We start from the raw sequence: 12761 nt of genomic DNA, 5'->3' as shown, positions 1-12761 counted from the left end.
AGATACATATGCTCAGATATATATATATATATATATATTTGGAAAGTATTAATTCTAGCAGCCCAATAACCCATATGTCAACGCATTACCTGTCTGGTTTTTTATTCCAACAGATGAGAATGCGTATCGATCTTTTAACACAGGTGCTGGTTGCAATAGGTGAGTTTGTTTGTGTAATTTATGAGTCGCCGCCTAAACAAGTTGGGTAATAATGAGTAATTGAGGCCAAGTGTTCACTTTTTGATAGACGTCAACAGTGCGTTTCCTCATGGAACTTCCAATCCTGTTCCTCCTCTGATCTCTGATTCTGGCAGAGGTTCCAATGGTTAGTAAATAATTATTTAAAAGAAGAAGAAGACGAAGAAGACATGGAGAGGTTGCTAGCAGTGGTATAGGAGTTTTGCAGGTGTTGATAGCAAGCGCCGGTTCATACGCCGATAATCACTTGCTATCTCGCATTGCTTTCGGATCTTGTGCCAACCAAAGCGCTCCTCAGGTTCTTCTCTTTACTCTTTTTTTTAACGTTGATGCATTTTTGAATCGTAAGTATTAATCTGTTCCTTAACTTAATAATAGTAATTGCAATTATATTATTGTTATAGAACTAATGGTTGATGCATGGATCAAATAGTAGTTTATGTTTTTATACTTCTAGTAGTTTTCTTCATGTATGGTGGTGGGTGACCGCCTGATTGGGTGGTGGTGCAGCCCATCTGGGACGCCATCAACAAGTTTGATCCCCAAGTATTCATATGGCTTGGTGACAACATATATGGAGACATTAGACGGCCTTTCAAGATTCTGGGAAAGGAAAGGACTATTGGTCCCTGGAGGAATGTTCCCAGGTTCGTTCCTTCCTCTCACTCCCAAATGCTTTCCAGATACAATATGGCTAAGAACATTCCCGGTTATTCTCGTCTTCGCGCCAATGCTAAGGTTAACACTCATTACTTACTATCTTCTTTTCTTATATCCACATTGCACACAACTACTTTAAATACATTATTGTAACTATAATCTATCGCTGTAGGTCATTGGTACTTGGGATGATCATGATTATGGACTCAATGATGCTGGCAAAGAATTTTCTCAGAAAATTACTAATCAGAGGCTTCTCCTTGATTTCTTAGATGAACCCCAAGATAGTCCCAGGTCACCCTTGCTTTCACCCCTTCTACCCGACTGCTTTCCATTGCAATAATCTATTTGCTCCCTTTATCTAACTTAATTGAGGATTATTGGCCATCTTCACGGCTTTCATATTGTAGGCGCAAGCAGGCTGGTGTTTACACATCTTACACATTAGGCCCTCCAAGTAAACAAGTCAAGGTATAACTTGCAAAATGCTTTCCAACTATTGCCTTTTCTCTACTGATGGATTAAAATCTAGTGAGTGAAATGTTTTTTCTTGACTATGAGATTTTTGTCTCTCCCTCTCTTTCTTTCTACCACAATAACTGACTCTTCACCTATAAATAGACTTCTACTAATTGTGGTCAACTAGCTTCCTCAGATTATCCTATTAGATACTCGATATCACAGAGATCCTATATCTAGTGATGGAAGTGTCTTGGGGGAATCACAATGGTCTTGGTTAGGGAAAGAGTTGAGGGGTCCACCATCAACCATTACCATAATTGGCTCTTCCATTCAGGTATGTCAAATATCTACTTCAATTGTGAAAGTTCTATATTGAATCTTCTCATTCAATATATCTTTGTTGTAAATGAGCTCCTTGTTAGAAAAAAATTCATATGCCAACACCCTGAAGCTGTTTGTTCTCTCTCTAAGCCATAATTAGCAGCACATTTTTGTCAGAAATATACGTATTGGATGATGGATGCATCAGTATTCCGTATTCCTATATTTGCCTGAATTTTAATCAGAGATGATTCCTTTACCCTTTACTTAAGATTTTTCACTTTAATTTCTCTAGAAAGGATTCTAATTTGCATTTTCATATTGCTTTTGTTTTTCCAGTTTATGATACTCGGCATGACTTAGTGACTGTATCTGCCTTTACTTCAGGTTATATCAAATCTTTCAGCTACAACTGGCCCCTTGTTTTATATGGAGTCTTGGGGACGTTTTCCCAAGGAGAGGAATCGCCTTTTTAAGTTGATAGCAGATACTAAGGTAATAATCATCGACACATATTCGTGTCATGCACCTCTATTTCAGCTGAACTACTTTCAATTTTGTTCTCCTGTCTCTTCAAATAAGCAGTGATTTGTTCGATAGTCTCCCCTTCCCCTTTATCTTTTCATCTTCTGGTCTGAGGGGAGGTTATTATAGACATCTATTTTGCCATTATAATGGTTTTTTTTTCTTGAACAGAGAGATGGAGTCTTCTTCATAAGTGGAGATGTTCATTTTGGAGAAATTACACGGTATGACTGTGGAGCTGGATATCCTTTGTATGACATTACCTCAAGTGGGCTAACCCAAGCTGTTGAGAAGGTGCTCCCATCACCGTTGCATTTCATTGTGAGATTTTTGGCATGGTTTACACCTAGTACAATGAGAGTTATGAGCCAAACTTGCAGATATAGGTCATGCACGTATGGTATGTTTGTCATCTTCTTTTTTCCAATTATTGGATGTTAACACTTGATCGAGTTTCAATGTTTTTGGATTCTATAGGTGAACCAAATTTTGGAGCCATTGAGATAGATTGGGATGCATTTCCAGTGACCTTGAAAATTCAAGTCTGCGATATAAATGGACTTCCTGTGACTGGTGTAAATATTTCATTATCAGAATTGCAAGCACAGAATTCTACAATTAAAGCAAGACAAGATCGGAGGCACTGCTCTCTGGAAGTGATGTTACCATGGATTGTTAAATATCGCTTGGCTATTCTGGTCTATTCTGTTTTAGCTTGTAAGTTGTTCTTGATGCTTATGGTTTTCCTTGTCAAATCCATCTAGCCTTCATTTTACCTCATTTTAGTAGCATTAAAAAATTTATAGCACACAAAAATGTCTGGGAGGAAACAGGATAGTGGAACATGGCGGATATGTTGCAGTAATGCAAAATGAAACTACCATCTAAGAAGTGCAGAAACCATGAACCAAAGACTGGCAGATTGTTGGCTTGCTTTTGATATTGAATCCTAGAACTACTGGTAGTTGTTTGATCAGCTAGCTTTACAATAATTTCTCATAGGTGCACCATCTTCTAATTTCCGCAAGTATTTTTCTTTACCAAGTAAAGGTAAAAAACCAATTATATTTCTCTGTTTCTTGCTTGATGGTTTTAATTGCACGAATTCACGTAAATCTTGGAGTCTGGGCAGTATTCAATTCTATATTTCTTTCAAGATACCGTTTTCTTATCATGGATTTCCTTTTTGTCCATTGTTGCAGTGTTGCTTCTTGCTTTGGTAGGACTGATTTATGCGGCAACAATAGTCCGCCGGATGTGCCTCAGCAAATGCAAGATTGATTGACCATGTGTTCAATATGGAGTTGGGTACAGAGATCATCAGAAACCAAGAAATGTAATAACTCTGACTCACTAATTGGTGCTAGGATAAGCTAAATTGTGTATTCCTTTTCTGGTATCAATTTGATAATATTAGCTTGGGATGATAACAAGAGTTGACTTCCTGATGTAATGGATTTTCAAATTGTGCATCTAATTTACATGTTTTACAAATCAAGTGATTGGACTGTGTGGATTAATCCTTTGGCTGATGAACACTTTGGGAAGTAATGCACTTGGAATTTACATTTACTGTTCGTGTTTTTCATTTAAAACAAATTTTTGTAACTAAATGGTGTTGAAAGTGATAATTTGAAGGCTTATATGCAATTATTATAGAACAAAAGGTAGCCTCATATCCTTCAATTTGCGTCAGTTGATTTGTTAAAGCCTAAATTTAATCACAGAGATCCCTTTTGGGTCTTAATAATGGTTTTCGAGTTGCAATCTACGGCGGTTTGTGTCATGATGATCCTTACCAGTTGGTTGGTATTGAATTTCAAATTATAGTTGATCAAATACTGACAGGCTGGGATCAGAAATTGAGAGACGATACATTGATTTTACAGTATGCTGCTGGGTTTAAAAGAAAGCTTAGGATAGCCTTGAGCCCTTGACACTAGCTAGAACGAAATATGTTTAGCTTTGGTGTGAGAAATCTCATCTCTCTAAGATCCGTCGGTAAGTTACTTAATGAGCAGGCCGTTGGGGAGTTCAAGTTTAGGTGTCCCGCCGATCGAAGGGTCAAGAAGGAAGCTGAGAAATCAAAGCGGCAGACGTTGAATTCTGCTTGAAGATCGCCAAGGAATGCTTTGTAAACAAAAGAGCAATCCAGAGCCTATGGCCTGTGGAGAAGCCTAAGCAGCGTTGGTCTGAAAGGGCAAGATTTGACACTTTTCCGCCTGGCTGCTTGCTTTGTGGCTGCTGCTGCAGGCTTAGAAGTCATATGTGAATGAACAGTCATGCTCGTCCTGCAATTCAGCTGCCAGCACAGACTATCTATTTGGTGCTCATCCACTCCCGGCTTCGCATTTGGGGTTGTCATGTTGGAGCTTTTAGCTGGAAGGCAAGTTGCAGGCCTGCAGCTGCCAGCTGCTGACGCCTGAAAAGAATGCAACTGCTATCGTACAATTATCAAGGAGTGCTTAAAGGGGACAGCATAAGATAGAAGGCCAGAAACTTGATTGAATTCCTTCTCTTAGGTCTAAATACTCCCCAGCCCAACTGGTTAGAAACTGCCTCGTGCATGATCTCAATGCTCGTCCCTCCATGGGACCAGGGCTTGACTTTTAAATTTTAATCACTCTCCGAGATCCTCTTTCTTTAATGGGCTGAGATCCATCTGAGCTTGAGCATAAGATAACCACCGTGTGATTGCTGCTATGCTCTAGCCCATACTTTAACACCGGTTTTCTCTAAAATGCCAGAGCTCAAGAATCAAAACATGGTGATACAAACAGAATAATGTGCATGTTCTTGCATGTTTCTAAGTTCCAAGAATATTGCTGAGTAGTGAATCAATTCTTAAGAGAGCTTGAGACGGACTCATGCAAGGAGCATGAGCGACCTCTTGCTCCATGATGATGGTCAGGACCATGAGCTAAGTTGGCGATTGTGAGGAATTGCAGAATTCTGATGCTTCGCATAATGGAGGAACAGGTTGTAACCCCACTTTGATTTTGTAAAGAATTTGGATGTTTTCAAACATTTTCTGCGTTCTTTCTGACATACTTCGAGAAGATGAGACTACCATTGTGTCCCTTGGCATAACAACAGCTTGGGTCACATGGGATATCAAGAACAAATGAATGAAATTTTGCGGTAGCTAAAGCAACTAGCAACACATTGACAACTTTACTGCAATGAGTAAAATCTTCAATAAAACCATATTTAAGACAATCCAATGATGAAATCCACAAAAAATTCCTACAGAACCCGATTAGAAGCTATAATCACAATTTTCTGCAATGACATCTTCAGATCAATATTTGCATTATGACTAAAGCCTAAGTTTTAAGGAAGCAGCTGCAATTTCTTCAGCAAATTACAATGACGGTTTTTACTTACATTGGGGTGAGTATGATGACATAATCTACAGAGATGACAATAGAGGTCAATCAATTGCATGCAAGAAAACACAGAATCTACAAAATCTTGAATGGTAAGATGAGGAATAAGTCCTAGGTATTCTGTACAAAATCTTGCAAATTTTGCTTCTCGTTGTCCAATTTGCAGAATTGAGACTGAGTAGTTACACAAGCTTTTGCAGAACTTTCCAATATCTCAAGTTAGAAGGGTTTGCATGGATTGCCCGAAGAACCCATTGCTGGGGACTTTGACAGCACTCCACCCTGGATGAACTGTCAGAATCAGATTCCATCTGTCTTGCAAGCAAATGCATTTGAAAAAAGAGCTCTGCAGGTCTCATTTCTGCATAAAACAGAAAACTTATCTGAATTATCATTACAGACATAGCTACTTGTACTAGTAACAAAATTTTAATCATCACAATCAAAGCACATTTATTTATCAAGCCAGCTTATAAGCTTCGATTTACTATAATAGAGTCAACCTATGCCTAGAAGGATGCAGCTGTCAATTCATAGCAAGAACATCCATAGACACAATGAATACTAATGCCCTGCACCAGTCAATTACTCTACAGACTTAATGCTGCGAGTTCCCATTTTGCAAGACTTGGATAAACCGATTGATCTAATATATTATTAGAGGCCCATTACTATCATTGGTGCTAAATAAAATCATAATGTTCTCATTTCTTTCTTCAAATATTGAGGTTCATATAGTTTCATTCAGTTAAATCTTATTTTTGGTCTATTCATCTTAGCTAAATATCCAAATAAGCCCTTGAACCATGTCACAAAAATCAATTCAATCCCTATCCTTTTATTGCATTCAAATAAGCTCATGAACTTTTATTTCGGGTCAAATAAACCCCTCTCCCTAACAAATTGACTAACTTCCATTAGTCAACTATACATGTGACACTTTTATACCATGTAATCTGCCACATGATAGATAACGTGGCATTAATTATTATTAATTAGGATTTGTGTGCTTACTCTTTTACCTATTTACTCAATCCTAATCAACAATATTTAAAACCACATCATTTGCCACGTAGTAAATGACATGATATAAAAGTGCCACATGTACCTTTAACTAATGGAAGTTAGTCAACGGTTAAAGAGAGGAGTTTACTTGACCCAAAATAACAGTTTAGGGGCTTATTTAAACGCGATAAAATGATAAAGGCTGAATTGATTTTTTTGATATAGTTCAGGGGCTTATTTGGGTATTTAGCCATTCATCCTTTAAGAGGTGGTATTTAAAACACTCTCCCAAACTTCCCCATTTACTTCTTGTTTCTTTATCACATCCTTGCTTGGTGGCTAAAGGAAGTTAAAACATCTGAAGGAGAATTCTTTGAGGAAGTAGGGGCAACAATTTGAAGCAACATTTGGTTAAATGGGAGTAGCCGAACAACTAATAGAAATAGTTGGGTAAACCACTAATCTCCTTTTCCTTTATTAAGACCAACCTTCATAAAGGGCTTAGGAGACTCTTGGCAGACAAAAATACCACTCTGGAGGTCATTCATTCATGTCAAGTGTGGGGAGACATGTAATGGTTGACTTTCTGAGTGTAGAAATCCTTCTGCTGTAAGCATTTGGAAGTGGATTAGAAAGGGATGACATGAGTTTTTAGCTAATATTTCTGTTGAAATTGAAGGTGAGCACTCTTCATCGACTCTTTCTGGCATGATTTTTATGTGGCTAGAAATAAGGAGGCCTTCATTAACCTGGGTGTTGATATGGAATATTCAGTTTTTGAGAAATGTACCAGATTGGGGGTTTGAGGCTCTGCCCATTTTAAATCTACTTCGTAATGAGGTAGATTGGTTACAGGGGAGACATGTGCAGATGAAGACTAAGTAAAAGAGGATGCTTTGAGGTGCAATTGTTTTATTGTGACTTCCATTTGTGATCAATAATTACTAGAAGCGGTATAAAAAATTTCCTCCGACAGCAGTTTGGAAGAAAAATGCCCCAATAAAGGGAGCTCTTTTACTTGGGAAGCAACTTAGGAACAATTCCCACCATAACTAGCTGACCAAAGGAGGGAAAAGTATTTCCCCACCATAGCTGCTTTCTATGTAAGGCAGTAGCAGGATCAGTTCCTCATCTCTCACACACATGTACACACATACACCCTTAGTGGCAAAAATATATATAAAAAGGAAATAAAAAAAATGAAACAGACAGAACGACAGTAGAAAGAGAGGGTGGGCAGGGAGTGAACCTGGTGGCCAAGAAAACCATTCAAGACGAAGGTTTCTCTCCCATTTTTTCCTAGAACCAAGGCTTCCTTCTGCTTGGGCCAACAATGCTGAGACAATAGGTACTGGGACCAAGGAAGTCATATGGGTTTTACAGAGACTCCTTATGGCACTTGATAAAAATTGCGAATCATGAAACAGCCGTGCTAACTCCATAAAAGTGACACCTGAACCATCAATGATATAATTTCCATGTGAAGAGGGATCAACTAAAGCACAAAAAAGGAAGATAAAAAAATATACGTAGTTAAACTTTAAAGCAGTATTGTGACACTTAGAGGTCATCCTAAAACCAAATCTCCATTAATAGGTGGATACCATGACAAAGGAAAATGCAGCTCTCCGAATTGGCTAATGAACAAGCTTGCTCCAGAAATTTCTCTGCAGAAGGAAAATCCTGATTCCATATGCATGTCAGGCCCATCACTAAACCATATACAGCCATCCACATATTCCATGAATTATTCCACCCTTTCAAGCATTCCTTGAACCTTAACTCAACAACGTTTGAAAAGGTTTGCAGTTCATATTGAGATTCCATTAATTTTAGGCATATCCAACCAGCATGAAAATCTGTCTTAAGCTCCAAGCACCTTTCATACTCTTCTTTTGAATTTTTAAAATTGCCTTCTGCAGCATAAGCACGACATAATAATAAGTGCCCAAAAAACTGGTAGCTATCGGGAAGCAAAAGTGCTGAAGCACTTTTTGAGTGGTTGATACAGCCAATTATATTCCCCCTTTGCAAAAAAATTTCAGAAGCACATAGATAAAGCTGAAACTTCTGATATTGACAACAGGCTTCTTTTCCAGAATAGAACTCATCAGAAAGAGCAACAATTATGAGACGTTCAAGTATGATACAAACATTTATAGGAAATCTCTCTTCTCGCGCCTTCTGTAAAAGATTAAGCACAAGCAAGTATCGTGCATTATGGTTCCATGGCTCTTGCCGTAAGCACCTGCATTATTGAAAACACAAACAAGATGTTATCTTTAATTACATAAACCAACAAAAACAGTTCAGACTACAACTGCAACAAAAGTCTTCATAGACTCTTTTGCTGACTAATTAAAGAGACTTATGTCCTCCCTTTTGAGGGGATCGGATGCATGTGGGAGTTTCTTAAAGTAGAGGAAAGGAAGGTATGTAAAGTTGTTCATGCTAGGTACATCAAATTTAGGAATTGCATAATGTATTCCATGCAGAGACTGCAATAACATCCTGATCCTAGAAAGCACAGAAAAACCCAATTTGTTTTCTAAATTCATAACCTACAAGTCAAAAGTTATGAAAGAAATATTCAAACTGACAACAGGAAATAGTAAATATACTTCTGCAGTTCTTGCATAACTCCAGAACCACTTGGGCATTGACAGCCACATGTCGGGAAAGAAAACCTTGGTTTGCTATTGCCCATCGCATGGCAAGCAACTGTCCCAGCACTGAAGATCTCCCAGGCCAATTTTAAGCCTTCTTTATTCTTAGAGTCAGAAGCATTGACGACGAAGCATCTACTTGAAACATGAGTATTTCCCCATTCTTCACTGGCCAGCAAAAGATAACTAAGTAGGTTCCTGTTTCCACCATGCTCATGTTAGAAGTACAAGAAGTAGGTTTGCAAAAAGCTTAAAGTGAAGAATATTATATACTCAATTCTATAATTAATTAGGTCATCAGCATGTACACAAGCAGTACGCTTGGTGTCAAACTACTCTCAGAAATAACACAAAATACTTAACAAAAAAAAAAAGACTAATTGTTGCTTAGAAACTTCCACAAATTACTTGCTAGAATTAAAATATACCTTAGTAAATTACTGTTAGGGTACATATGAAGAGCTTTTCTAAGATGACTGACTCCACTCTGAAATCCAAGGTGGTGTTCTGTCCCATGTTTAATCTGCATAACCAAAGGTATAGCGATATCCATTTAAAATGTGTATGACCTAAACCTAGCTCAGATTTGAAAACTCAATCTAAAAGGCTCATTCATGCTTAAACAACCAACTAAAAAAGCTTACTAGTTTACTAAGTGCGATTAGATAGTGCATTCCAGTGATCTCCCCATGTGATGCAAGAAAGTAACGACTGCTAGAAACAATTGATTCCAGGCTAGCATTCTGATCCAGAACATTAATGGCAGAGACAATAAAGCTTATTTTTGAACTCTGAAATAGTTCCTTTGGCATTTTCAGAATGCTAACAATTGCAGAATCCTGTCCAGAAATGTAGTACAGCAATCTACAAATGAAAGTAACAGACACAGCTGCAGATGTCCTATCCATGGTAGAAACACTGGCAGCTAGGGTTCTAGTCACGGAGAGCGCTGCCTCATGCTCACCAAGTTGCCATAAGGAGAAAGCATATATTTGCAAACCTTCTGTATCAAGCATACCTTAAAAAAAAGTGAAAGAGATTAAATCACACTTTTCGTAAGTTCAAACATAAAATCTAGTGAAGTCCAAAGTTAACTATGTACTTTATCCAAGTGTTCCCAATTTGGTCAGCAAAAAACATGATAGCCATTGAAAGACCAAAACTGTATGCTTTCCCAAGAAAACACCTATTGTGCTTGACACTGTTATGTCAGTGGCTGCACATTGAATTAACATTATGTGAAATGTTATAGTACTGATTAAAAAAAGAAAAGAAAAACCAATGATACACAATTCCAACTCTTTCCCCTGCCAGACTAACGCATATCAATATGAAAAAATAAGAACGAGCAATAATAACCAGATATCAATAGAATAACAAACCTTCTCTCTTCAAGTCTTCACATTCTTGCACAGCATCTATGGCACTCCCTGCCTGCACCCACTCAATAAAAGACAAAAGAAAAGCTTTTGCTTATCAAACGAAAGGATAAACAACACATTTTATCTTAGAGTGTGTGACAAGAAGATTAAATAAAAGAGTACAGCAACACAAGTCTACAAGAACTACACATTTAAAAAGGGGAAAAGTGCAGAGTTTTTTACCTTACAAAGTGATCTGGCCAAATTAGTTGATATGTCTTTCAAATGAGATTTCAAGACAGTGCCTGATGAAATGGTGGTGGCATAACGTGCTAGTCTATAAGAAGCAATGGCAGCTTGAAAATGGAAACGTGCCTCACACACTAGCCCATTTAAATTATGGGATTCATGATAATGAGGCGCGCGTTGCACTGCCTGCTGGATAGCTCCAAATACCTGTTACAGAATACTAGAACTATCACATAAATGCTCGTTAAAGTATGTTTCTTATCAGCTCTGGCTAAAGGTATATCTTTCAGGAGAATAGAGGATAAGTGTCTTGAAATAAAAATAAATCCAAATAGTGGTATACAGCAACTATTTGAGTGGTTATGACTTCCTTTTAGTATTACGATCGCCATTCCACTTATCAGGAATTATTTTAATTTCAATAGACTTATGTGGTGCTCTCATATTTCTTTTTTTTCCAGAGGATGTTTCCTTTTCTGTAACATTTTAATGAATATACCTGTGAAGATGAAAGGTTCCCTGAATGCAAAGCAAGCTTAGCAAGACCAATTTGGAACTCTGCAACCTGCACATACAGCAAAGCTCTGAGTACTGTTGCACAAGTATTTGTAAAAAGCACTGTCAATCCTTCCCTTAAACTGTTTCACTAGGAGATGATTACTGCATCCATAGATTAATTTGAATTATGACCATATGAACTGCCAATTCAAGGTTAATTTTTCCATCATGAACCCTATGGAAGAGCATAGCCTGATATCAACACTTACAGGTAATATCTGCGTGGCACGTAGGCAGCTCTCAAAAGCATCATCTGATGTTGACTCCCTACAAAATCAAATATGTCTCGGTGTTGAAAAGGCTATCTACCAACAAATCGTTTCTAAACATTTTGTTACAAAGAATTAAATCAGGAATTTTACCCAGTATGAGTATCAGCTGACATGCCCGCCCATGGTAATGCCAATGATGGATCTATACCTCTAGAACAGTCAAATGCTTTCCTAGCCAATTCCTTCTCATTCTCTTCTCTATAAAGCTGTCAAAACACAGCATTGTTAGATGCCTATCAACAATTAGATTCATAAAAACCAGTATGGATCAGGACAAGCTTAACCACACACTTCAAAGGTTGACCTCAAGGTTGCATTTAAGCTAGGAATTGCAAATACTTATTCTCATGCTCCTAACCATCAGCTGAACATGACATCTAATGCATAACAGACTCAGGAAACAAACTGCTAAGCATCTATTAAATATGACATCAAAATGAAATAATTAACTTTCTTCCAAAAGATTACATAGCCTACCTATATAGGATTTATTTTTCAACAAACTCAATGCATTACACATGCAACATTAGTCAATTTAAAAATAAATAACACTGTTTGGTTCGCATATTTTAAAATTACAAACTAAGACCAGGAAAATAAAAGTGAAAGAGTTCTAAAACAGTAGATGGTACCTTTCCAAGATATGCCCAAGCATTAGCTAAAGACACATCCAATTGCAGTCCCCGAATTAAAGCATGCTGTTTCAATGCATTACAGTCAGACAAACAGCCCAGAGCCACCCAGAACTCATAATTGTCACCCTCTAGTACTAAAGCCCCAAATGTCATCTTCTCTGATAGTTGCCTGATAAAAAAGATATTAAGACAAAAGCACGAATTTACACGAACATGAAATAGTTATGTAAAACCAACACCAGCAAAGATCTTACCAAGTACAACGATCATGTGTATAATCCATGCTGAACGAAGAGATAAGATCAGAACAAATTGCAATGTCAATATAGATGTTAGCCTGCCATGGGGCTAAGTGCAAAGCGCGTTGATAAGAGTTTCTGGCAGACATAGCAGCCAAAGAACAAGTATTCTTCCACGAATATATGGACTCGTTGAAAGTTTCCACATTATATTCTAAACT

At 37.7% G+C, this 12761-nt stretch overlaps 2 protein-coding genes across 3 annotated transcripts in view; one reads left to right on the top strand and one right to left on the bottom strand.

Annotated features, from left to right (window-relative positions):
• Positions 1–57: 57 nt before the first annotated feature.
• On the top strand, positions 58–3664 carry LOC110416912 (Calcineurin-like metallo-phosphoesterase superfamily protein). The gene is given in 10 exon segments (XM_021429054.1): positions 58–390; positions 393–496; positions 709–936; positions 1031–1152; positions 1269–1329; positions 1514–1654; positions 2029–2136; positions 2338–2566; positions 2644–2883; positions 3369–3664. Coding segments are annotated over 10 exon segments (1338 nt in total). The 5' UTR covers positions 58–368; the 3' UTR covers positions 3452–3664.
• A 1685-nt stretch (positions 3665–5349) lies between these two features.
• Positions 5350–12761, bottom strand: part of LOC110416896 (Tetratricopeptide repeat (TPR)-like superfamily protein) — a 10048-nt gene continuing 2636 nt past the window's right edge. For both annotated transcript variants that reach the window (XM_021429026.2, XM_089783675.1), the window contains 13 exons: positions 12556–12761; positions 12299–12470; positions 11757–11872; positions 11604–11661; positions 11336–11401; positions 10831–11043; positions 10609–10660; positions 9871–10244; positions 9655–9749; positions 9182–9424; positions 8165–8808; positions 7810–8013; positions 5350–5916 (listed from right to left, as the gene is read on the bottom strand). The exon at positions 12556–12761 is cut by the window's right edge and continues 42 nt beyond it. In XM_021429026.2, coding sequence (XP_021284701.1) covers positions 5738–5916; positions 7810–8013; positions 8165–8808; positions 9182–9424; positions 9655–9749; positions 9871–10244; positions 10609–10660; positions 10831–11043; positions 11336–11401; positions 11604–11661; positions 11757–11872; positions 12299–12470; positions 12556–12761 — 2622 coding nt within the window. In that variant the 3' untranslated portion in view covers positions 5350–5737. The remainder of the gene's footprint in view (positions 5917–7809; positions 8014–8164; positions 8809–9181; positions 9425–9654; positions 9750–9870; positions 10245–10608; positions 10661–10830; positions 11044–11335; positions 11402–11603; positions 11662–11756; positions 11873–12298; positions 12471–12555) is intronic.

Source organism: Theobroma umbraticum, unplaced genomic scaffold (genome assembly GCF_002168275.2).
Source record: "Theobroma umbraticum cultivar Fairchild unplaced genomic scaffold, ASM216827v3 scaffold_51.0, whole genome shotgun sequence".
In the NCBI taxonomy this organism is placed as follows: Eukaryota; Viridiplantae; Streptophyta; class Magnoliopsida; order Malvales; family Malvaceae; genus Theobroma; species Theobroma umbraticum.
The sequence above is the reverse complement of the archived record's forward strand: the minus strand, read 5'-3'. Positions and strand labels throughout refer to the sequence as shown.